The sequence below is a fragment of the Corylus avellana genome, chromosome ca11, assembly GCF_901000735.1.
Source record: "Corylus avellana chromosome ca11, CavTom2PMs-1.0".
NCBI classification, from domain to species: domain Eukaryota; kingdom Viridiplantae; phylum Streptophyta; class Magnoliopsida; order Fagales; family Betulaceae; genus Corylus; species Corylus avellana.
This window is the reverse complement of record NC_081551.1, coordinates 13,866,950-13,891,309: the sequence shown is the minus strand read 5'-3', so window position 1 is coordinate 13,891,309 and position 24,360 is coordinate 13,866,950. Positions and strand designations below refer to the sequence as shown.

Here is a 24,360-nt window from a genome sequence, read left to right as displayed (position 1 = left end):
CCCATAAAGGCCAAAAAAAAAAAAGGCAAATTTTAAAAAAACGATTAGCAGGTAGTTACCTATTTCACTAACCGCTAACCGGCGGTTAGTAGCTAACCGCGATTAGCGGTTGCGGTTAGTGAAATCTACTAACCGTAACCGTATTGACACCTCTAACAATATCTCCTCAACTTTCAATTGTGACAATGTCTTCCAAACTATTAAAAGTTTAAAACATCGTCAATGTTCCATAGTGACAAAACTATCCTTAGTAAAAATACTAAAAAATAAAAATACTAAAACTTCTAGAAAAAACCTAAAACTGTTTAAAAAAAGTCTCCACTAGGGTTTCTCATAGAGAGGCGGCTAGTGCTGGAGGTGGAGTCCCTGTCCGTCTCAACGAAGCAGGAGTTTGGTCATCATTACTAGAGGAGCGAGAGGGAGTGATGGAAGCAGAAATAGAAGCTCTGTGTGGAAAAATCAAATTAACAGAAAGTGAGAAGGTGGGGATACAAATTACGGAAGGGGAGATTGCGGTTAACCGTGAGTGTGGAGATCTATGTTTGGTGGGTAAAATATGGGCACAGAAGCAGGTGAATAAGGAGAGGTTCAAATCAATACTTTCGAGAATATGGCGTTTAGTTGGTGGGGTGGTTTTAAAGAGTTACAAGATAACATGTGGTTGTTTGAGTTCACTGAGCAGGTGGACAAGGAGAGAGTTATGGAAGGTCGCCCATGGTCTTTTGATCGGCAAATCCCCGTACTGAACAATTTTGATGGCAGTACCGCTCCGTCTAAGATGGATTTCACGCACTCACCCATTTGGGTCCAAGTGCATGATATGCCATTTCTATGCATGAACAAGAATGTAGGGATTAAAATTGGATCATCTATAGGTCAGCTTGAAGAGGTGGACGTGGCTGGGGATGGAGCAGGCTGGGGGTAGTGTTTGAGACTTCGGGTCGTCATAGACCTCACTAAGCCATTGGATCGTGGAAGGGGACTCCAGTTGGAGGGGAAATCACACTGGGTCATTTTCAAATACGAAAAACTACCCCTCTTTTGCTTTAGCTGCGGGAGCATTGTCCATGGCTCAAGAGGGTGTCCTGTCCCAAAATCTACGAAGCGACGTACTGAAGAGGAGAACAAGCAATGGCGAACATGGCTTCGAGTGGAAGATCCCAGTCGAAAGGGTGTTGGGGGACCATACAGCTACAGGGCGGGGGAGGGGCAGACATGGTCGCGAGATACACAAGCCAAAGGGAGCGGCGGTTGGGAGAATCAGGAAACCACAAAAAAGGAAGGAAGCATGCAACCAGGAAACCCTACGTCTGCAAATTTGGAAATGGATAGCGAGGAGTCGGTAGCTTTCCTTTCTGGGGCTGAGAAGGAAATTGGCGAGCGGGAATCGCGTGAAATTATGGCTGGGAGCAAAAGGAATGACGTAGGTGAAGCTGTGGGTGAGAGGCCACGTGGAGCAGGGTTTGAATCGGACAAATTTGGTGGGCTGCATGAAGGGCCCAATAAACAGGCAGAACTAATGGGGGATAATATAGAGGCTTATGGAGTCAATGGGCCCGAGGAGACAACACGAATGGATTATATCTATGGGGACCCTAACGACATTGGCACGGGGACAGGGGAAGTGGGATATAAGAATGTGAGTAGCAGCAGAAAACAGCCAGGACTTAAAACCTGGAAACGTATGGCTCGACAAGGAGACAGGCATGGTGGTTCTGACTTAACTGTCAAGGATAGGAGGAAACGCCAAGAATCAGTTTATGAGACTGAGAAAGCAAACAGGAGTATCAAAACAAGAAGGATGAATGGAGACAGTACTGCATCGGACGAGGCAATGGCGGCAGTTGCTGGGCAGCCCCGTCAAGCACAATGAGTCTGCTATGTTGGAACTGCCGGGGGCTTAGGAACCCCTGGACAGTTCGAGACCTTTGTCTTATGACGAAGGAAAAGAGACCCGACATTTTGTTTCTCATGGAAACAAAATGTAATAAAGATAGAATGGAATTTATTAGAATCAAGCTTGGCTTTAAAAGGATGTTTGTGGTTGACCCTGTCGGCTTGAGCGGAGGATTGGCGTTGTTCTGGAAAGAAAGCCAGGCTGTGGAGATACAAAATTTCACTCAAAGACATATTAATGCAATTGTAGAATTTCCAGAAAGGGGAGGATGTTGGAAGCTTACCTGTTTTTACGGGCACCCGGTGAGTGAAAAAAGGCACGAGTCCTGGCTTCTACTTGAACATCTGAAGACTTATGTCCCGCTGCCATGGTTATGCTTAGGGGACTTCAACGAGATAACAAATCAGGATGAGAAGGAAGGAGGTGCGATCAGACAGGAGAGACAAATGCAGAGGTTCAGGGAGGCCTTGGAATATTGTGACCTACGTGACCTGGGTTATGAAGGATCGCAATTCACCTGGTCGAATTGCCGATATGATGGGGATTTTATTCGAGAGCGTTTGGACCGCGCTGTAGCTAATACAGAATGGAGCCAAATTTTTGGGGAAGTCACTCTGCATATTCTAGCTGTGAGGTCATCTGATCACAAGCCGGTCTGGGTGCAAACCAATGGGAACGGGCAGGAGAAGCCACGGCCACAACGGAGATTCAAGTTTGAGTCAAAGTGGCATTTGCATGATGAGTATAATAAAATTCTGGATGTGGAGTGGAAGTCTGAGACTTACGGGTGCTCGGCAATGCAGGATGTGCAGGAAAAGTTGGACCACTGCCAACGAGAACTCTTGTGATAGAACGGACAAAAGTATGGCAATACAGGGAAAATGATCCAGCAGAAAACTAAATGGCTAGAGCAATTACAATGTGCAGAAAAACAGGAGGACTAGGCCGTAATCAAAAGACTCAAATAGGACATAGAATTTTTATTGGAGCAGGAGGATATTCACTAGAAGCAGCGATCCAAACAAAATTGGTATCAGTACGGCGATCGCAATACGCCGTTCTTCCATGCCTGGGCTGACCATTGGAGGCGAATAAATCACATTAGCAGCATCACAGATGAAGCTGGAAGAGTTTGGAAGAATGAGGAGGAAATTAGTGCGGCTTTTTTGGAATACTATAAAAATCTATTCCATACGGCAGGGACCCAAGGGCTGCAAGCTTGCATGGAATGTGTAACCCCTCGGGTGACACAGGCCATGAATGAAGATTTGCTCAAAGAGTTTAGGGTGGAGGAGGTGGATGCTGCTCTCAGACAAATGCACCCACTCAAGTCCCCTGGGCCTGACGGTTTTGCGGCTTGTTTCTACCAAAAATCATGGCCAGTTGTTCAGATTGAGGTATGCATAGCTGTTCTAGAATTTCTAAATTCTGTGTTTCTAGACCCGTCTATTAATGCCACAAACATTGTCCTCATCCCAAAGAAAAAGAACCCTTCTCGGGTAATTGATTTTCGGCCCATAAGCCTTTGCAATGTGCTCTACAAGCTCATTGCAAAGGTCCTTGCCAATAGAATGAAAAAGGTTTTGGCCACGGTTATTTCGGCGAATCAAAGCACCTTTGTCCCCGGGAGGTTAATTACGGATAATATAATTATTGCTTTTGAGGCACTCCATACCATGGATGTGCGGTTGAAATGGCGGAAGGGGTTTATGGCACTTAAACTCAACATGAGTAAAGCTTATGATCGAGTTGAATGGGATTTTTTGGAGGCCGTCATGACAAAATTGGGCTTTGCAGAAAGATGGGTAAAACTAATTATGGCTTGTGTTAGAACAGTGTATTATTCAATTCTCATTAATGACCAACCTTATGGAAGTATTAAACCTTCACGAGGCATCCGTCAAGGGGACCCATTATCCCCTTATCTTTCTATCCTGTGTGCGGAAGGTCTTAGTGCTTTACTTAATATAGCGGAGGCAGAAGGGGGAATAACAGGTCTTCCCATTGCTAGAGGGGGGACAAAGATAAACCATCTCTTTTTCGCAGATGACAGTTTACTGTTTTGCAGGGCCACTTTTACAAAATGGACAAAAATTCAGGACATTCTTGGTAGCTATGAACAGGCATCTGGACAAAAGTTGAACCGGGAAAAGACTTCAATTTTTTTCAGTCGGAATACAAGGGTGGAGACAAAGAATTTTCTTATGTCGACCGCTGGAGTGAGCGTCACAAACCGGTATGAAAAATATCTGGGGCTCCCAAACTTGATAGGCCGATCTCGAATTAGTGCTTTCAATGGCATCAAGGGAAGAATATGAGATAAATTGCAAGGGTGGAAAGAGAACTTTTTGTCTCAACCAGGCAAGGAGGTACTACTAAAGGCGGTGGTCCAGGCAATCCCCACATACACTATGAGTGTATTTTTACTCCCAAAAGCACTATGTGGGGATATCAATGCGATGATGGCGAGGTTTTGGTGGGGACACAAACAAAATGACAATTGGATAGCATGGATGAGCTGGTCAAAGCTTGGGAAGGCTAAGACGATGGGGGGAATGGGCTATCATGACCTGGAATGGTTTAATATTGCTCTATTGGCAAAACAAGGGTGGCGACTCATACAAAACCCACATGGTTTAGTGTCTCGGATCCTAACGGAAAAATATTATCCTCATGGTAATTTTATGGAAGCAGATCTCGGTCGAAGCCCGTCATACGTATGGAGGAGTATTTGGAAAGCAAGGAAACTGCTTAACTTAGGAATGGCTTGGAGGGTCGGTGACGGTTCAAAGATAGGTATCTGGAAAGACAAGTGGGTATGTAGGGGGACAGTGGGCCATGTCCAGACTCTTGTTCGAATCCTTGCTCACGATGCCAAGGTGAGTGAATTGATTGATGCCGATACCAACTGGTGGAACACGGCTCTTATATAAGAAATTTTTGGGCCCGAAGAAGTAGCCTCTATATGTGGATTGGCAATCAGTTTGTGCAATGGAGAAGACCGGCTCTATTGGATGGGTACACACAAAGGTAATTTTTCAGTGCGAAGTGCATACCACATGGCTAAGGAAGGGTTTGAAATTGACATGGGGAGCTGTTCCAACAGAGAGCCAAGCCGAGAATTATGGAAGAAGATATGGGCCTGCAGAGTTCCCCCAACTATTAAGAATTTTCTGTGGAAGGCCTGTAACAATATTCTAGCGACAAAGGACAATCTTTTTAAAAAGCATGTAACGAATGACCCCATGTGTCCGGTCTGCAAGCTGGACGTGGAGATAGTGAGCCATATTCTGTGGGTGTGCCCCTTAGCCCGAGATGTTTGGAGTGTGGTATCTGGGAAGATTAGCAAAACCTCTAGCGAAAATCTGGACTTCATGAGTATCATGGAGAAACTACTGAATCGACTTAGTGAGGAAGAAACGACTCTTGTAGCAATTATTGCAAGACAGCTATGGCTGAGAAGGAACGTTTTTGTGCATGAAGGGAAGTTATTCCACCTCAAGTTGTATACCGCAAGGCGCAAGAACAACTGGATGCTCACCTGTTAGCAGAAAGTAATGCCCAAAAGCACCGACCAATCCAACGACATCCCACACCCATGTGCTGGATGCCTCCCCCGGTGAATGTTCACAAAGTGAACTGGGATGTGGCGGTTGACAGAGATAGGCATCGGGTGGGGTTGGGGGTAATTATTCGGGGCAGTGACGGGCGAGAAAAGGCCATGGTGTGCGAGACAAAGGAATTTATCCAAGACCCAGCCACGGGAGAAGCTCTAGTAGCAAGGTGTGGTGTTGAACTCAATATTGAAATGGGTTTATCTAAAGTTGTTTTGGAGGGAGATGCACTTGAAGTGGTGGGTGCATTGTGCAGCAAGGATGGCGTGCTTGGTCGATACGGGCCAATCATCCAGGACATCAAGGCTTCATTCCGGTTTTTCCAAGATGTTGTAGTATAGCATGTAAAACGGGAAGCTAATGGAGAAGCCCACCGCTTAGCAAAGTTAGCACTGACCTTAGAAGATAATAGGGTGTGGCGTGAGGATTTTCCTATCCGTCCGTAACCATCTGTAGTCTCTGTTTACCCTGATTTTTATGGAATTTTGGAGAACCAATTCAAAAAAAAAAAAAAAAAAAAAAATCACATTGTTTAATCCAATGTCAATTACTTAGTTTGATATTATACGAATCATATTATCATTATACATTTATATTATTTATATGCATATATGTATAATTATAATTTATAACATATATAGACTTATAAGTTTATAACATACATTGGAATTAAGTCTCTAGGTACTTAATTGTTGAATTAGTATGAATTAGTAAACTTATAACTTATATCATATTATATATGTATAATTTGTTATTATCTAATTATATAAATTAGAATGATAATACATTAATACTTCAATTGTGGTTATAAGTAACACATTATTGAATTTAATGACAATTACTTAATTTGATATTATACGAATCACATTATCATTGTACATTAATAATATGATTAACTTGAATAAAGTATTTGAATTGTCATTTAATCATATGATTAAGTATTGATCTTATACATTTATATTATTTATATGCAGATATGTATAATTATAATTTATAACATGTATAGACTTATAAGTTTATAACATACATTGGAACTAAGTCTCTAAATACTTAATTGTTGTATTAGTATGAATTGGTATACTTATAAGTTATGTCATATTATATATGTATAATTTGTTATTATATAATCAATTGCTCATGTGATATAATTATATTAATTATAGTGATAATATATTAATACTCAAATTGCGATTTAATTATCAAGTAATTATGTTATATGTTTAAATATTATTATATTTATAAGTATAAAAATATATTATATAAAAAGGCGGTTAAGAGTTAGTAAACTCAATACCCTCTAACCACTAGGCGGTTATAGCGGTTAATACGGTTAAACGGTTAACGGTTATAGCGGTTATCGGGCGGTTGGAACTGCCCGCAGTAACACCTAGATATTGTCAATTAGGTTTTAGTTTAAGGGGTCAGGGTGTATATGGATTTTTTCCTAAATTAAATTAAAATTGACTTATATAATTTTATTCAATTAAAAAAAAAAAAAAAAAAGGCGAGTGCACGCCACTGGCGCGTTGGTTCTTCCTTTGAAAAACGATTCCAATAGAGTCCTGCTATTAGGCTGCCAAGAGTCAGACAAGTGTCTACCAAAGTCTGATGTGGCTTTATTAAAAAAAAAAAAAAATTTGTAGAAAAATCTCTCTCTTCCTAGTCCTACTAGATTTTGTTTTGTTTTTTTTTTTTTTGGTTAAATTTTTATAAGTTAATATTTAATTTCTCATGTCTCAAAATTTATTTTTTGATTTAAAACTAAAACTTATAGGTGGAAGGTTAACTCTTTAGGGACGGTATCACTTAAAATGGATTTTATCATTTTAAATTTAATGCTAATACCTCAAATTTAAATTTTTCTGTAATATTTATCTTTTCAAATAAAAAAAAAAAAAGAAAAAAAAGAAAAAGATGTCTGACGCTTGAGGCAGCCGAGAATCTTAACTCATTCCAATATTCCATGCTGCGATATATAGAAATTAGATTATACAGTAGACGGTGCACGAAATTAAGTGGTGAAAATTGTAATGGCCGCAGGCCTCTGTTCTCGCGCGCTCCTCTTATCCACTAACAACACTCAACAGCAACACCATTGCTGCCAAACCTTTAGCTTTAGAACAAGAAGAAGAAGCAGAAGTAGAAGCACCTTGGACTTGTCTGCGCTACCACTTCCTCTCTCTACCAGACTCCCTCTTTCTCGGCCGGCGAGGTTCCGAGTCCTTTGCCAGTCACCAGGCCTCTCCGGCCCGGACCTCGCCGTCCAAGACGGCCAAGATCGCCTTCTCAAGGTCAAATTCTTACAAATCAACAACCAACTTCCTTGTATAGGAGTATTTGCTCAGCTGCCTTTTTGTTTCGGGTCTAAAACTGCAGGTCCCTGTGTCTAACATCAGGAATTTCAGCATCATTGCGCACATAGACCATGGGAAATCGACTTTGGCGGATAAACTGCTCCAAGTGACCGGAACTGTACAGAAGCGGGAGATGAAGGAACAGTTTCTTGATAACATGGATTTGGAGAGGGAGAGAGGCATCACTATCAAACTACAGGTTTGAAGAATTTTGTGAGATTTATCCCTACATATTATCTTGTTCCATTTTCCAGTGTGTACGGTTATCTATCCGCTCTTCTTTGTTCATTTTTACTCAATCTACTGTTAACAAGTATTGAATTTTATGGTATAAACTTGCTCCTGTAAAACATCTGAATGGCTTATTTGGGATTCTTAATCTGCATGTTGCATTGATATAATTTGATTCAGAGGAATCGTAATCTGAACCAAATACCACACTGACCGATACATATGATATGCCCAGACTGCCCAGTATATCAATAAAAAATATGCAGAGTATATTAATCAAACTTTAGGCATCTAAATTGGACCTATTAGAGCAGAAAGATAACTACATGGGAACTTGGTGCTTTGTAACTATTGCCTAGGTATTTTAACCTCAAAAAGGACATGCCAAATAATATCTCCAATGTGAAATCTACTAATTGCTACTTTGCACATTCATTTTTTAACTATTCCAGCTTGTTATGTGATGGATCCATTGGCGGTAGGCACTTGTCCCATTTACTAAATTACTAATGGTTCTTGTCCTTGGCAAGATACAAAATCAGCAGCAGAACTAATGCATTTTATTTTTCTGAATATCATGCCTTCAGTATTTTGTGATCTATTTTTATTGCTCTGTTATATGTTTAGCATTCGATAAACCGATTTTATTTGTCTTTCTCTTTGTGGCAGGCTGCTCGAATGCGTTATATCTTTAAAAGTGAACCATATTGCCTGAATCTAATTGATACACCAGGGCATGTAGACTTCTCTTATGAGGTATGTGAATTTGACATATTAGTTAGTCAACATATAATGCTTTTATTTGCTTTAAAGCACAGTGATGTGTACGACTGCATTACTGCTTCCTGGTTTAGGATCATCGTTGATAATTGATCGTCTTTACCACGTTTACATGATAGACCCATCAACTGGGATAAGAAAAATACTGTGCTATCCAATGCTTATAATCTCCAAACCATGTCATTTGGTCCCCTTATTACCAGATAGGTACTTCAAACATTTCTAAAGTATTTATTCTATACATTTTCTGTATATCATCATGCTAGTTTCTCTTAGAGTAATAATTGGAATTTTTGCCTTGTTGCATGTAAGTTATGTAACATTTTTCTCCAAAACTTGACTTAATAGTATGATTATATAATACCAGGTTTTTTAGCACATTATAATTTTGGAGATGTACTAATTTCAGTTCACAGCAGCCTAAGTTTTTTTGCTTGTAAGGACTGTATTAATGTTTTAGGTGTGCTTATTTAACTAACCTTTAGCGTCAGCCTAAGTTGTAGATCAAGCAGGTTCTAGAAGTTGGGTAATTTTCTCTGCTCAATCTTATTATAGCCAGGTTGTGCTGTAGGGTGTCATTGTTCAGGAATGACTTTGCTTTAACATGACAAAATGAATTCACATTTTCATTTATCGTTTGCTTTATCAACGATTTCCAGGCATCATTGTTGCTTCTCTTGTATCTCTGCATAGTACTACTTATTTTGGTTTTGCCTACAAGAGTTATGGATCAAATTATTTAGCATATATTTTTATCGGTGGATTTGTTAGCCACTCTAATCTGTCCATTCTCTGACATGTTTCAGTCAGAAAGTGGGTAGCAGTGCATAGAGGTGATTTATTAATTAATATTTTATTTTTAACTTTTTACTCATTCATCTGTATCTAGGTTTCTCGGTCTCTTGCTGCATGTGAGGGAGCTCTCCTTGTTGTAGATGCTTCTCAGGTGAATCTTTAGCGACTTCAATTTGTTTTTACTTATTCATTCATAGCACTATGCATTTAACGTTTGTTACCCATGATTATTGTTGTAATGTGGTTATACTGACTTTTTTACTATTAATTCGGTGTGATGAAACTTCAAAGTAGCCTTATTTCTTGCAAAATTCAGTTGTTAACATATCCTCCAAAGCTAGCATTATTGAGCATGTCTTTTATGTTGTAGGGAGTTGAAGCACAAACACTAGCTAATGTTTACTTGGCCTTGGAAAACAACCTAGAAATCATCCCTGTAAGTAGACTGTTGTGCTTAGTATTATATTTTACTGCTGGTTTTTCTCTTATAATTCATTTTTAGTTCATTTTGGTGATATTATCGTCTTTTTCTTTTCTTTTCTTTTTTACTTTTAGATGGAGACCTTTTTTTTTTTTGAAATGTTTTCACATTAGTTATATATAGTTGCTCCAATTGTGAGTCATTCATAAATTGTTGGAAGGGCTTTTAAATGCCTTGAATGCAGGGACAATACTTATTTATTGGCTTTAGGTGAACTTTTAGTCTTGAGATCTTTTAGAATATTTATAGAGATGGTGGAAAGTTTTATGAAATTCCTCATAGAACTCAAAATTGTAAGTAGCTTTACAAAATTCGAACCTTCGAATCAAATTTAGGCTGATTTACTTACAAAATATCCACAAGACTAAGTTTACCGGTGTGCTAAAATCAATTACCTAACCATAATATCCAATTTACATCACAGTATGAAAGTACAATCAATCAATTGACATAAAAGCCTATACATGTTCAAAACCCCCAAATTCAAAACTCTGGGTTATGTATTTGTAGAGATTAAAAGGTGAGGGATCAGTTCTTTCTTCAAGGGATCAATTTATTGAACAGTAGAATTGGTTTCCTGATCTTCTATCATATTCCCTTTCAAGACTGTGAGTACCTGCCTCTGTATTGTTCTTTGTGGACATTCATTAAACTAATAACTGTATAGTTTGGTGGGAGGTTATCAGTCTTTCTAAATACGCCTGAAAACTAACGAATACCCTAACAACCCTGCATTGAATATACAAAATTACCCACTTAAATAATTCTTTTGTCTGGACACTACACTTTATTTTTGTGATCTTCTATGATGGATGGCTGCTTTATGAAGTATCCCTTCTTCTTTTAATTTTTTATTCTCATGGTTTTTCATTCCTTTGATTGTAGTTTATCTGTAGAGATTTCATACAAAAGAAAACAAAAACATAGAAAAAGAAACTCATTATTTTTAAATTGTGTGGATGATTGTCGTTGTTGATTTGGCTGCAGTTGTAATATTAGGTCATTGGCACTTTTGGCACTTTTGGCACAAAGCATTTCTAAAAGCATAATTTTTTCCTGGGTTGAAAGGGTTATGGATCCTAAAATCCCTGGAATTACTGTCTTTTTATGAGTTTAGGTGAATGCTATTTGACCTATATACCAGACAACTATGGATATTCAATTCCATATTTTCTATTTGGTTATTGTTGGCAGGATAGGCTGTCTATAATTGATATTTTATGCAACTAAAAAATTTGGTCATAGATTTAACATATGTACATGTTACTCTTATTTTAAATATATTGGTAGAGGTAGTGGGTGACTTAGGGTACACTAATCTTAAGAATGTCCAAAACTCAGCAAGACAATGCACCATTTTGCATGAGGAAGAACCTGTGGGTGATACATGATTTACTTGTTTTTTCTTGTCTAAGATTCAGGGAGCACTTTACACGTACTTATTAGAATATATATATTGTTATAGTTTGTATGAACGGTTTAGACACAAAAGGCGGAGCCTATTACATTATTCAACTTATACAACTTATGTTAACCTAATACAAGCATCCTATTATATAGGATTAGAGAAATGCCATAAAGACTAAACTACCCCCAAAACCCTAATGACTCAAACCCCAACTCTTCTAACACTCCCCCTCAAGTTGGAGCATATACATCACATGAATCCAGCTTGGAAGATACAAGCAAATGAAAAACAACTAGAAAAACATATTCTAACACTCTCCCTCAAGTTGGAACAACTTGGAGCACACAATACAAATAACAAGATAATTAAATAAAACTTCAACGCTGGTCGAAAACTCGTCGGAAACTTGAACAACCAAGATTTGGTCGGATCTCGCCGCAAAACACCAAGGCCGGTTGGATACATCGATCACAACATTGGATCGGTTCTCACCGGAGAATCCAAGGCCGGTCGGATACAACGATCTTGGGATCGGTTCTTGTCATAAAACACCAAGGCCGGTCGACATCGATTACAACATTGGGTCTGTTCTCGCCAGAGAATCCAAGGCCGGTCGGATGCATCGATCACCCAACAACCAACAACAAACACATGATTAACCAACAAGTTTTGCCGGAAAACAACTACTGGAGGAAAAAAAGAAAAAAAAAAACCTTCATCGGAGACTCGCTGGAAATTGCTGAAACTCGCCGAAGATAGACAAAACATGCCGGCAATACCTAAAACAGAAGCAAAACAGTGAAAGACATAACAGAAACAGTCATTGTAGGCTCACCGGACCTTCGCCGAAGCTCGCTGGATCTTACCGGAGAATACAGACCACTCCGGCCACTCCAAAAATAGCGACAACAGAATCAAATGATGGCCATAGATCAACGTTTCAACACCACAAACATCAAATGGCCAGATTGTTTTTTTCTCCAATGGCCATTGTAACTTCGCCATCCACCACAAAACTTGCCGGCCACCACAGATAAGACCGACAATCACACCTAGAAGCCGTTAGTGACCAACACACCAAGAAGCTGTGACAGATTGATGACAAAAAACTTTCTTTCTTCAAAAAATTCCCATGGACAGCTACATATTTCAGGGCACTGCTCGTGTGGGCATTATGCCCACATGGGCGGTGCTGCCACCAGAAAAACACTCAACAAAACAACACAAATAGAGCGGAAAAACGCTACTACAAACAAAGGGCCAAGGATTCAAACCCTAAGGGTCTGATACGATGTTATAATTTGTATGAATGATTTAGACATAAAAGGCGGAGCCTATTATATTATTCAACTTATGTTAACCTAATACAAACATCCTATTATACAGGATTAGGGAAATACCATAAAGACTAAACTACCCCCAAAACCCTAATGACTCAAACCCTAACTCTTCTAACATATATATATATTTTGGATAGGTAATATCAATTTATATAAAAGCGCAAGGGGCGCAACCCATGTACGCAGAAAGTATACAATAGATACCACATATCCCACATATGCATTAGCTTTTACCAACAAAACCAATTTTTCAACTTCCAAGGGTAAGGATGGGTAATCATAGTCTGCCAAAACATTGAGAAGAAATTTAAGTGAAGTGGGGATTCTTGCTCTGTTCAAGGAGGTTTGGCTTGAATCTCTAAGTAATTCGATCTTTAGTTTGAGCTTCATTCTTCAAATTTGTTAATTAATACATTATTTCCAAGTGATGGACAGTGTTGGAACTCTTGTGATGAAAGGGCTGTCTTGCTAGGAAGGTGATGAGAATCAAGGGGAATAGATGTGGTTGGGTGGATATGAATAGGGAAAGTAACTTAATTTGTTGGAAGTGAAACTAAGAGAGAATTATGGGATGAGATTGTTGTGAACTTCAGCAAGGAAGAAGCAAGAAAACTGTGGAGAACATTGGTGAGAAAGAAAGAATGAAGAAAGAAGGTTGGATAGGAATGAGAGAAAGGGGAGGGGAGGTGGATTTCAAGTAAACTCAATTTTTAATTTCTTAAAGTGTTGATTAAATTTTACCAATTCCTATCAGTTAAAGCTTTTAGGATAAATGGTAATTTAATATGGCATCAGAGCTAAAGATCTTAAGTTCAAACCTTGTCTCAGCCATTTGCCCCCATTTCAATCAAATATTTCATGTGTATCATTTTTTATCTGCTTAAGCTTTTATGATAATTGGTGGCTTAACACAATTAATTGATAACATTCAAAACAATATAGGCTGTGTGCTTTTATAGTACATATCATAATCTACTAGGATAATTTCGAATACAGCAGCTACTAGCTAGAAGCAATTCCCTTCGTCACCATTACTTTATGGCGAAGTCCCTTCATCCTAAGTAACTGACTTGCTCCTAATTTATTTAAATCTAGAAAGTTATAACTATAAAATATCAAAAGTAATTGAACAAAAATCTTAAAGCACTATAATATCCTAAGTTTGATTTTTCTAGATAAAATCTTCAACATAGGTTGCTGGAAACATCTGTGCCAGCTGCTCATACATTTGGTTTCCTTGTGTGGTTGCCTGCTCATGTGTATAGATATATTGTTGAGCTCAGTAAGGTCCAGATCCTAAAGCATCATTTCTTCTCTTAGTCTCCTTTGGCCTCGAAAGGGGGCACGCTCTGCCCTGCCATGGATGGCTACCACATTACCAAGCCTCTCAAGAGGAGTAATGATTGAGAAACAGAATATAAATCAGATCTGTATTGCTCTCGGTTGGCCTATAAGAGTTTGTGCTGGGCTGCTGGCTGTTATGCATATAATTTTTGGACAAATCTAAAATTGTTTTGGTGGCCATTGCTATTGCTGTGTGTGCATATAACTTTTATGTATGATGCTGCCAATGAAGATTTTAACTATTTTAAATGGTTGGGATGGGGTTGTTTGCTAGTATTTCATAAAAGATCAGCTAAATGCTTGAGGGTATATCCATCATATAGGACATTATCTGTTTCCACTTCTGTGCAGCCGGAAGCCAGTCATGGGCCTGCTTGACTTAAAAATGCTATTATAATTAGCCCACTGTTTAGTACTAGTGAAAAAATGCATAGTAATAATCAACTCTGTGAGATCATCATTTAAGAACATCTAGCAGAATACTGTGATCCCCTTTATCTGGACACCAAAATTTCATCCAAAAAGTTTTTTGGCTCTTGCATGTCTCACTTACTGATGTTAATAATTGACACATTTTGGTATTATTGCACTCATGTAACATGCCATGTAACCTCCAGAAAACATGTTCTACAAGTACTTACACATGACTCATTTGAAGTTGGTATTACTCACAAACAGTTCATATCACTTTTTTTTTTCCTCATCCTTCGATATTTCTTTTAATTCATTCTCCAGCCAATGCATAGTCAGGTAAAATTATAGTTTTATGTGAATATATTTTCATTTTCATAGAACATTATGTTACAGGTTTTGAACAAAATAGATCTCCCAGGTGCTGAACCAGATCGTGTTGTCCGGGAGATTGAAGAGGTTGGTGCAAAAAAATTGAAAGATTCTATGTCTAATGTGTGTGATATATATTGGTGCTAGTCATTTTACTGGATGGCAGGATGCTGGAAAGATAATTTATATTTTCTGGGTCTGGTCTCTTTAAAACTTTGGCTTTACTAGTTAATCCCAGGAGAGCAAATCCTCCTTGATTTCTTTTTTTTTTTTTTTAAGCTGAACTAACATTTAGTGACTTACTACAATATGGGTACTAAATTATTTATTTTTACTTGCACATCAGAGTGAGTAGTTAGTAAAACAGGGAATCAACTTGATTTGCAACCTCAAAAGAGGTGAATGGAAGGCAAAAATATAGAGCCTTATGGTTTAAGGGAGGCAATCAGAATACAAATGAGAGGAAAAGCTCATACAGAGAGAAGAAATAGGAGTAAAAGATTGGAAGAAGCGTTATCATTTTGAGAGAGGAGAAAATAGTCTAGAGCAGAATAGATGGAGAGGGAGAGGTTAGGAGAAGAAACAAGAGAGAACAGGAAGTTGAGAAAGTGATATGAATAGAAAGTGGAAATGGAGGGAAAAGAAGATGACAAAGAAGAGAAATCATGCAGAAGCTCTGCCAAATATTTCAACTTTTACTCATTTCCAGGATTCTGATTTTGGTTTTTGCAAAGGTCTATGTATCTTAGAACCCTGTAAATGCTGGAACTCACGCAAAAGTAGCATTTGGCTACAAAGTATTATTGATGTTTTATTTTATAGTTACATTGTTATTATTATAATATTGGAGGGCATATGTACTTGTACTTTGTGAGGATAGTATAAATAATACATGAGTAAGAGGGGTGGCCGCTCAGCCACCTCCTCCCACAACAAAGTGGCTGCTCGACTGCCCCTCCCATAGTAGATGACTTACCCCCTTCCACAATAGATGGTGGTGGCCGCGCTGCTACCCCCTCTCCCCCACAGCAGAGGGGTAGCCATGTGGCGACCCCTACCATAACAGAGTTTTTTCCTCTCCCGTTGACATTGTCTAATTTTTAAGTTCCAAGCTGACATGTTAATGACGTGGCACATCCAACATGGCATGTGCCTGATGCAAGCTAACTGATTGCATGGCCTGGACACGTCTTGTTTTTATTGGACTTGACATGGCATAATGGCCACGTGTCACTCATAACTCTTACAAACTTAACGAAAGGGGAATGGAGGGAGTTCTTTGATAGTGGTGGAACCATAGAGAGTGATTTGATAACTTTTAAACCTTAAGGAGCGATTTGATGTTTTATTGGAGGGTATTTGATAGCTAGATGTCGCCGGGGAAGGGCGAGTGTTGGTTGAGGAAGAGGTGAGGAAGGAGGAGTTTGCTAGGGAGTTGGAAAGGTTGCTCCTCTGTGAAGAAGTGACCTAGAGACAGAAATCTCATGCTCTTTGGTTGAGAGAGGGTGATAGGAACACAGTTTTTTCATAGGGTGGCGAATTCAAATAGAAGAAATAATATTGTCGAGTCTTTACTTGTTAATAGGTCATTATCGTTAGATTCTATAGAGATAAGGAATGCTATAGTACAAGTTTATATACAATTGCATTCATAACAGTATAGTTGGAGGCCAAAGATGAATGGGCTCACTTTTCAAGCCATTGATGAAGAGAATAGGATTTGTGTAATGCTGCCTGCATCAACTAATGCAGCAGTGTTTGTATATATAGCCAAGAAAGAGTTACAAGTCAATAATACTTTAAACTCTAGAATATAATACAATTCCCCTACCTCGACCACGGCCACAGCTTTGAGCAGTGTTGGCAGTGGAGATGGAGAGATCAATTGCAGCAATATGTTGTTCAAGACGCAGCTCACGAGAGAGAAGAAATCCATAGAGATCATTCAAGGAAACGGGATCAGATTGCGGGGTGATTGAGGTGACAAGTGAATCATAATCAGCACCAAGTCCATTGATATGTTGCTCAAGACGCAGCTCATGAGAGAGAAGAAATCCATAGAGATCATTCAAGGAAGCAGGATCAGATCGCGTGTTGATTGAGGTGACAAGTGAATCAGCATCAGATCATGATCAGCACCAACTCCATTGAGGATGTAGGAGACAATATCGGAGTCCTCAAGAGGGTGACCAATGGCTGTTAGCATGTGAGCAAAGCCTTGGGCTGAAAATAAGCAGCGATTGGCTGAGCGCCTTTCTTCAAGGTGGCGAGTTGATGTTGGACTTGCAAGATCCGAGCTTGAGAGTGAGAAGAGAAGAGCTACTCCAAAGTAAGCCATAACGAATGGGAGGTGGAAATCCCATTCATATGAGGCAGTAACTCGTCGGACAAGGTGGAAATAAGAGCACTCATGAGGAGCTTATCTTGGTGATACCAAAGCTGAGAATCAGGATTAGGAACCAGCATCCCAGATGTCGAATCAGCAATGAGTGCCGTCAACGAAACCAAATAGATCATGGCCTTCAGGAAAGGGAACAACAACAACCTTCCAAAGGGGATAATATTTCCTTGTGAGTTTGAGGGTAATATGGTGATTGATGTTGTGCAACGGATTTTGGGGTGCAGCAGACGTCATAGGTAGCGTGTTGGAAGAGGTGGTAGAGGAAGAAGAAGATCTGTATGAGTTTGAGGGTAATATGGTGATTGATGTTGTGCAACGGATTTTGGGGTGCAGCAGACGTCATAGGTAGCGTGTTGGAAGCGGTGGTAGAGGAAGAAGAAGAAGAAGAAGAAGAAGAATCGGTCATAGAGAAAAATAATTGACGTTAGTCGTGTTGAGGCTCTGATACCATATAGGATTTTGTGTAATGCTGCCTGCATCAACTAATGCAGAAGTGTTTGTATATATAGCCAAGAAAGAGTTACAAGTCAATACTACTTTAAACTTTACAATATAATACAAGTTTAAACACTATAGGATAGTACTAGAGTCCTATCATAAGTCTTCTTCTTGATGCTTATCATCCTCTTCATTGTCTCTAGGAGTTTGAGTCCTATCATAAATCTTCTTCTTGATGCTTATCATCCTCTGCATTATCTCTTAGAGTTTGAGTAGGTCTAATAAAGAGGAGGGTTCTTGGTTGGAAAGAGACTTTGAGGAGAGTGAGGTTTTTGAGGTGGTTAAAAATCTGAATGGGGATGAAGCCTCGGGGCCTGATGGGTTTTCTTTGGGTTTTTTTCAAACATGTTGGGAGATTTTGAATGAGGATATCATGGAAGTTTTCAGAGAATTTCATAGTAAAGGGCGGTTTGAGAAAAAGTATTAATGCCACTTTCATATCTCTCATACCAAAGAAAGTTGGTGCGGTGGATATTAAGGATTTTTCGTCCTATCAATCTCGTGGGTGTAGTATAGAAAAAAATTTCTAAGGTGCTAGTGAACAGATTGAAACAAGTGTTGGACAAGATCATATCAAATTCATAGAATGCATTTATAAAGGGGAGAAATTCTGGATTCGGTTATGATTGCAAATGAATGTTTTGATGGTTGACTCAGATTAGGAGTACCAGTTTTATTAAGAAAATTGGATCTCGAAAAGGAATATGTTCATGTGAATTAGGAGTTTTTGTTATTCTTGTTGGAAAGGAGCGGGTTTGTGAAGAAATGGAGAATAGCCTTTTGTATCTCTATGGTTTGCTATTCAGTTTTGATAAATGGAGCATAATTTGGATTTTTTTTTTTTGATAAGTAATGTTATATATACCAAAAAGTATAGAGGGGTGCAACCCTAGTACATAGGACGTATACAAGAGAACGCCTAAATAGAAGAAACTCGGTAAAGCTAATCACTAACGGAGCTAAGTAAGCAACTGTCCAAGTGAAAAGGTAAAAGAAGAAAAAAGACTTGAGCTCCTCCAAAGTCCTATCTAGATCCTCAAAGCTCTCGCATTTCTCTCCCTCCACAAACACCACATAAGACAAAGAGGGACAACCTTCCACACCGAAGCACTCTGAGAACGACCTCCCATCCACCAACAGGCAAATAAATCCGCCAAACTATTAAGCATAACCCAAGACAACCCAAAACGCCTGAAAATGGCATATACCATAATGCCCTAGCAACCTTTATCACCTTTACATTATGTAGTACTTGGGGCTTAAGACAAGAGGATCCTTTATCACCTTTACTTTTTGTAGTGGTTATGGAGGCTCTGAGTAGGATGATGTTGGCCAGAATGGATAGGGGCCTTTTGGATGGTTTTACAGTGGGATCATGAAATGTTGTAGGAATGGTTGTCACTCTTGTTATTTGCAGATGAGGCTAATGGTGAACATCTTTGTAACTTGAGATGTCTTTTTTTATTTTTCAAAGTGGTCTCGGGGTTGAAGATTAATTTGTTGAAGTCAGAGGTTATTCCTATTGGCAGGTGGATGACGTAGAGGGTTGGCTGGTATATTTGGGTGTAGGGTGGCAGTATTACCAATGGAATATCTAGGACTTCCTTTGGGGGCGCCATATAAGTTAGTTACAATATGGAATGGTATTGTAGAAAAAATGGAAAGGTGATTGGCGGGCTGGAAGAGGCTTTATTTGTCGAAGGGAGGGAGGTTGATGTTGATCAAAAGTACACTATCTGTTTTACCCGCTTATTATCTATCTTTGTTTCCTATTCCTCTAAGTGTGGCGAATAGGATTGAGAAAATGTAAAGAGATTTTTCATAGGGAGGTATCAATGAGGACTTTAAATTCCATCTATTGAAATGGTTGACCATTTGTTCTCCTATGTAATATGGTGGTTTGGGTGTTAGAAATTTGATTAAGTTTAATCAAGCGTTGTTGGGTAAATGGTTATAGCGTTATGCTACGGAGAGGGAGACACTGTGGCTGGTGGTTGTGGAAGCAAAATATGATAGTTTGAGTGGTGGTTCATGTTCCAAGGAGGTAGTGGCGCCTTTTGGTGTTTGGAGTGTGGAAACATATTATGAGGGGGTGGGATGTTTTCTTGAGATATATTAGATATGAAGTGGACGATGAATCTTAGATTCGGTTTTGGCATGATGCTTGGTGTGGGGATCAACTATTGAAGGAAGCTTTTCCGGAGCTATTTAGTATTGCAAGTTGTAAGGAGGCGTGGGTTGTGGACAATGTGATGTCTTCCAATGGGGTTATTCAATAGAATGTGTCTTTTGTTAGAGCTGTACAAGATTGGGAGGTAGATTTGGTGCTTGCATTTTTTGGTGTGTTATATTCATTCAGATGGAGACAAGGAAGTGAGGATTATATTCGGTTGATTCCTTCAAAGAGGAAGAAATTTGAGGTGAGGTTGTTTTTTTCATGAGTTATCTACTTCGGGGGGGTTTTTCTTTTCCTTGGAGGAGTGTTTGGAAAGTTAAAGTCCCTTTATGTTCTTCATTTTCAGCTTAATAGCTATTGCATATATGGGCTCTATTGTATACTTCATGTGTACATGGATTGCGCCCCTGTGCGCTTTTATATAAATTGATATTACCTATCAGAAAAAAAAAAAAAAAAGTGAGCTTTTTTGTGTAGACAGCAGCTCATAGGAAAGATTTTGACATTAGATAATCTGAGAAGAGAAGAGTTATAGTGGTGAATGGTGTTGCATGTGTAGGAGAAGCAGGGAATTTATTGATCATCTTTTACTCCATTGCGAAGTAGCAAGAGAATTATGGAGTGTGATCTTTACCCTATTCAAAGTATTTTGGGTTATGCCTGCAAGGGTGGTACAAGTGTTAGATTGTCAGCGAGGTCAGGTGGGTAGACGCTCAATTCTAGATGTGTGGAGGATGGACCCATTGTGTTTAATGTGGAGTATATGGAGATAGCAGAATGCTAGATGTTTTGAAGATCGTGAGAAGACAAGGGAAGGGTTCAAGAACACCCTGGTCAAATTGCTTTTTAGTTGGACTGTAGCATTTAATAACTATCAATTTTCTCATTGTTATGAATTTGTGCATTTTTGTTCTTCTTTTAGCATGTGAGGACTTTCTTTGTATACATCATATGTACTAGGTTGTACCCCTCTGCGCTCATTAATGAAATGAATTATTTATCAGAAAAGAAAATTCATAACTGGTTCTATACTTTTTTAATGTAGGTTGTTGGGTTAGATTGTAGCAGTGCCATATTCTGCTCTGCTAAGGTCAGTTTTCGTTAATTTTATCTTTATAGTGAACACATGGCATAAGTCTGTACCTCATGGAAAGTAGTAGTATTGGCATTCCTTCTCTTTTGTAGGAGGGAATTGGTATAACTGAAATTCTCAATGCGATTGTTGAACGGATTCCCCCACCCAAGGATACTGCTGAAAGGCCATTGAGGGCTTTAATATTTGACAGGTGCATATTTGACTCAATCACATCTTTTCAATGGCAATCAACTCCATTTCATTATGCTGTTGTCATTTCTTACCTCTATATATTCATATTTGTCTCTATTGTGTATGCCTAAATGATACCAGTACATTTTTCTACCCTCTTCAATTGTAATTATCAATTTTGCTATTTTGAATTCTAGCACGGGTATATAGTTTGCAAATGAATAGCATACAAGTTAGAAGAAGTTTATGTTTCTTGAATTTATTGAATTTAATATGTTCGATAATGTTTTCTAGGTTAACAATTTTTAAAACTGTTACATCTTTCAAACAAAAGAGACGCAATTCCCTTGCATAAAAGATTATGACTAAGGCATTCGCTCTTTCTTGTTCATATGGCTTGCCCTAGATAAGGCCCAGTGGTGTATAAATCCATGTCACCAACCCCAATTAGATGGATTAAGACTACCTGAGTTGATGTGAGTTGAGCCGAGTTGGCACTATTGAACTTTTGCATCCAATGGCTTGGAGCCTTAGGTGAACTATCTGAAGTTGTAAACATGGGTGCACATCTCCAGAATAGTGATATCACCAAACCAGTCTCTCTGTTTTCTACTGCCATGAACATTTCAATCTCCAACTAGTTTGTAGAAAATTTGTTGTCGCCATACTAATACATCATATACAGTTTATTTTTTTAAACAAAAATAAAAATAGTGATCTTAGTCATGGTTTTACATAAATTGTTTTACATTTGATAGATTTCCTATATTTTACATTTTTCTTTAAATTTTCCTCTTTGTTTGCACTATTGTCCATTTCACACACAGGAACTATATATGTTGGGTAGATAGGTACATCATACTCTAAATGGGAAACAATTTATTAGTCTGTAAATAATTTTGCTAAAAGTATGGGCAATTAGAAGTACACTTAATTGTGATTTATCTGTGCAAAACCCTCTCTCAGCTTAGGATTTTGCACTAAATGAAAGCTTCAGTTTCCAGAGCTGATGTTTACATTGAATTCAATATAGACAATCCACTCCCTGAGAACTTCAAGTTTCCTTTTATTTTATCAGTCGTGCTTGTTGAAGCTAATTATATTCTTCACATTGATACTAATTATCCATTAGTTTTTGAAAGGAACAGCACATTTCCCACAAGTAATATCTTTTGCTTTCTTGAATCTTTATGCAGTTACTATGATCCATACAGAGGCGTTATAGTATATTTTCGAGTCATTGATGGGACTGTAAAGAAAGGTGACCGAATTTATTTTATGGCCAGTGGGAAGGTAAAGTACTTGTTCTTGTTCTTCCTCCCATCAGATTTTACATTAATGGAATTACCTGCTGATTTGAGATATGTATGCATTGTTTTATATACTGCTGCCTGCTTATTCAATATACTGTACTGAATTTTATTAAGAGCAGTGTTAATTGATTGTGAGTTGTTTTTGTTTTCCTTCTGCCTCTTCAAGTATAATTCTGCCATCCTTTGTGCTAACTTTTATACCATTTATTCATTAAACTACAGGATTATTTTGCTGATGAAATTGGAGTTTTATCTCCCAATCAGTTGCAAGTTGGAAAACTGTTTGCCGGGGAGGTAAAGTCATACATCTCAATAATTTGGTTCTTAGTATGATATCTCTCTCTCTCTCTGTCTCTCTCTCTCACACACACACTGCAGTGAGGAGATACTTTATGCACTAAAGAAGTTTGAAACAGAAAATAATCCTATATTGACTTTCAAGGGAAAACTAGGTCAGTAGTGGAATTATTTTTTTGTCCAAAATAATCTCTCTCCAGATTTCCATTTTAATATGTATAGATTCTATAAACATGATTCTTGGCTAATTCACTTGCACCTCCAGTTTATGAGTCAGAACTCATGCAATAAAGACAATTGAGGCTAAAACAATTTGGTAAAGAAGGTACAAAGAGCTCCAATTACAAAAAGTTCTTTCAGGACATTGTGTACATGTGGATAGTGCACACCCTAGTTGTCACAAAGATGGACTTCCCTTACCCCTTCTTCCTCTTCTCCTTCCCTCTTTGTCCCGCACTAGTGTCAGGGAAAAGTGAATTGGTTCCCGTGGATGTAATGAGGGATGTGTTTTGTCTCATGATGGTTTTAGCTTTTAAGCTTGGGCCCCCTTTAGATGTTCTATTTGCGTTTACCGTCAAGAGCAACATTTAAGACCTTGTAGAATCTATTATTTCCTTGTTTTGAAGGCAGTTAATCTCCCAGGGTGGAAGAAACTTTACCTGTTGGGAGAGGCAACATTGCTTAAGAGTCGCGTATTAGTCTCCAACCTATATATATATATATATATATATATATATATATATATTTATATATATTATACTATTCCTGCCTCAGTGGCACATTTTAGAAGAGGTTTCTTAAAGATTTCTTATTGAAGGTTTTGGTGAAGAGCTAAGTGTCGTTTAATGGGATAGAAGAAGGTTTGTACACCTTTTGAGAGGTGATTTAGGGTTAAGAAAGCTTGGGCCTCAATCTAAAGAGAATTGGAAGGTAAAATTAGAAACGTTTGCAGTTGATAGGTCCACTGGGAAAAAAACCAAATCTGAGTGAACATCACGTACTCTCTTCTCTTTGTTAATATCCGTTTATGGCTTGATTGAATATTTAAAAGTAGGGTAAATTGTACTTTTCAACCCTGAACTATGAGCTATAAATCCCCTAATCTGTGTGATAAGTTGTAATGTCCCCCATTGTTAAAGTTTGCTTTATTTTCATCATATTTAAGCTTAATTTCCATATGAATATCACATAATGATAGAAATGTAATAAGTAAAAAATAAGCATTTAGTCATGTAATAATATGATAAGAATGTGGAAACATAAGAATGGGAGTGTGGAAGCATATTTGGAGAGAATGGGAAGTTTTCTCGAGATTTGTCAATTTCGGAATCGGTGATGGCTCCCATATTAGGTTTTGGTATGATAATTGGTGTGGGAATCA

General features: G+C 38.4%; 2 protein-coding genes across 3 annotated transcripts in view; both read left to right on the top strand.

Annotated features, from left to right (window-relative positions):
• Positions 1-4,359: 4,359 nt before the first annotated feature.
• Positions 4,360-4,830, top strand: LOC132165110 (uncharacterized mitochondrial protein AtMg00310-like). The gene has a single exon (XM_059575612.1). The coding sequence runs from the start codon at positions 4,360-4,362 to the stop codon at positions 4,828-4,830; it is 471 nt and encodes a 156-aa protein (XP_059431595.1).
• Positions 4,831-7,524: 2,694 nt separating this feature from the next.
• Positions 7,525-24,360, top strand: part of LOC132165568 (translation factor GUF1 homolog, chloroplastic) — a 24,630-nt gene continuing 7,794 nt past the window's right edge. For both annotated transcript variants that reach the window (XM_059576191.1, XM_059576190.1), the window contains exons 1-10: positions 7,525-7,802; positions 7,888-8,064; positions 8,766-8,852; positions 9,766-9,822; positions 10,042-10,107; positions 15,052-15,114; positions 21,148-21,192; positions 21,288-21,388; positions 22,566-22,662; positions 22,905-22,976. In XM_059576191.1, coding sequence (XP_059432174.1) covers positions 7,542-7,802; positions 7,888-8,064; positions 8,766-8,852; positions 9,766-9,822; positions 10,042-10,107; positions 15,052-15,114; positions 21,148-21,192; positions 21,288-21,388; positions 22,566-22,662; positions 22,905-22,976 — 1,026 coding nt within the window. In that variant the 5' untranslated portion in view covers positions 7,525-7,541. The remainder of the gene's footprint in view (positions 7,803-7,887; positions 8,065-8,765; positions 8,853-9,765; positions 9,823-10,041; positions 10,108-15,051; positions 15,115-21,147; positions 21,193-21,287; positions 21,389-22,565; positions 22,663-22,904; positions 22,977-24,360) is intronic.

Coding starts and splice junctions, on each gene's coding strand:
- LOC132165110 (XM_059575612.1), top strand. CDS start 4,360: ATGGCGAGGTTTTGGTGGGGACACAAACAAAATGACAATTGGATAGCA.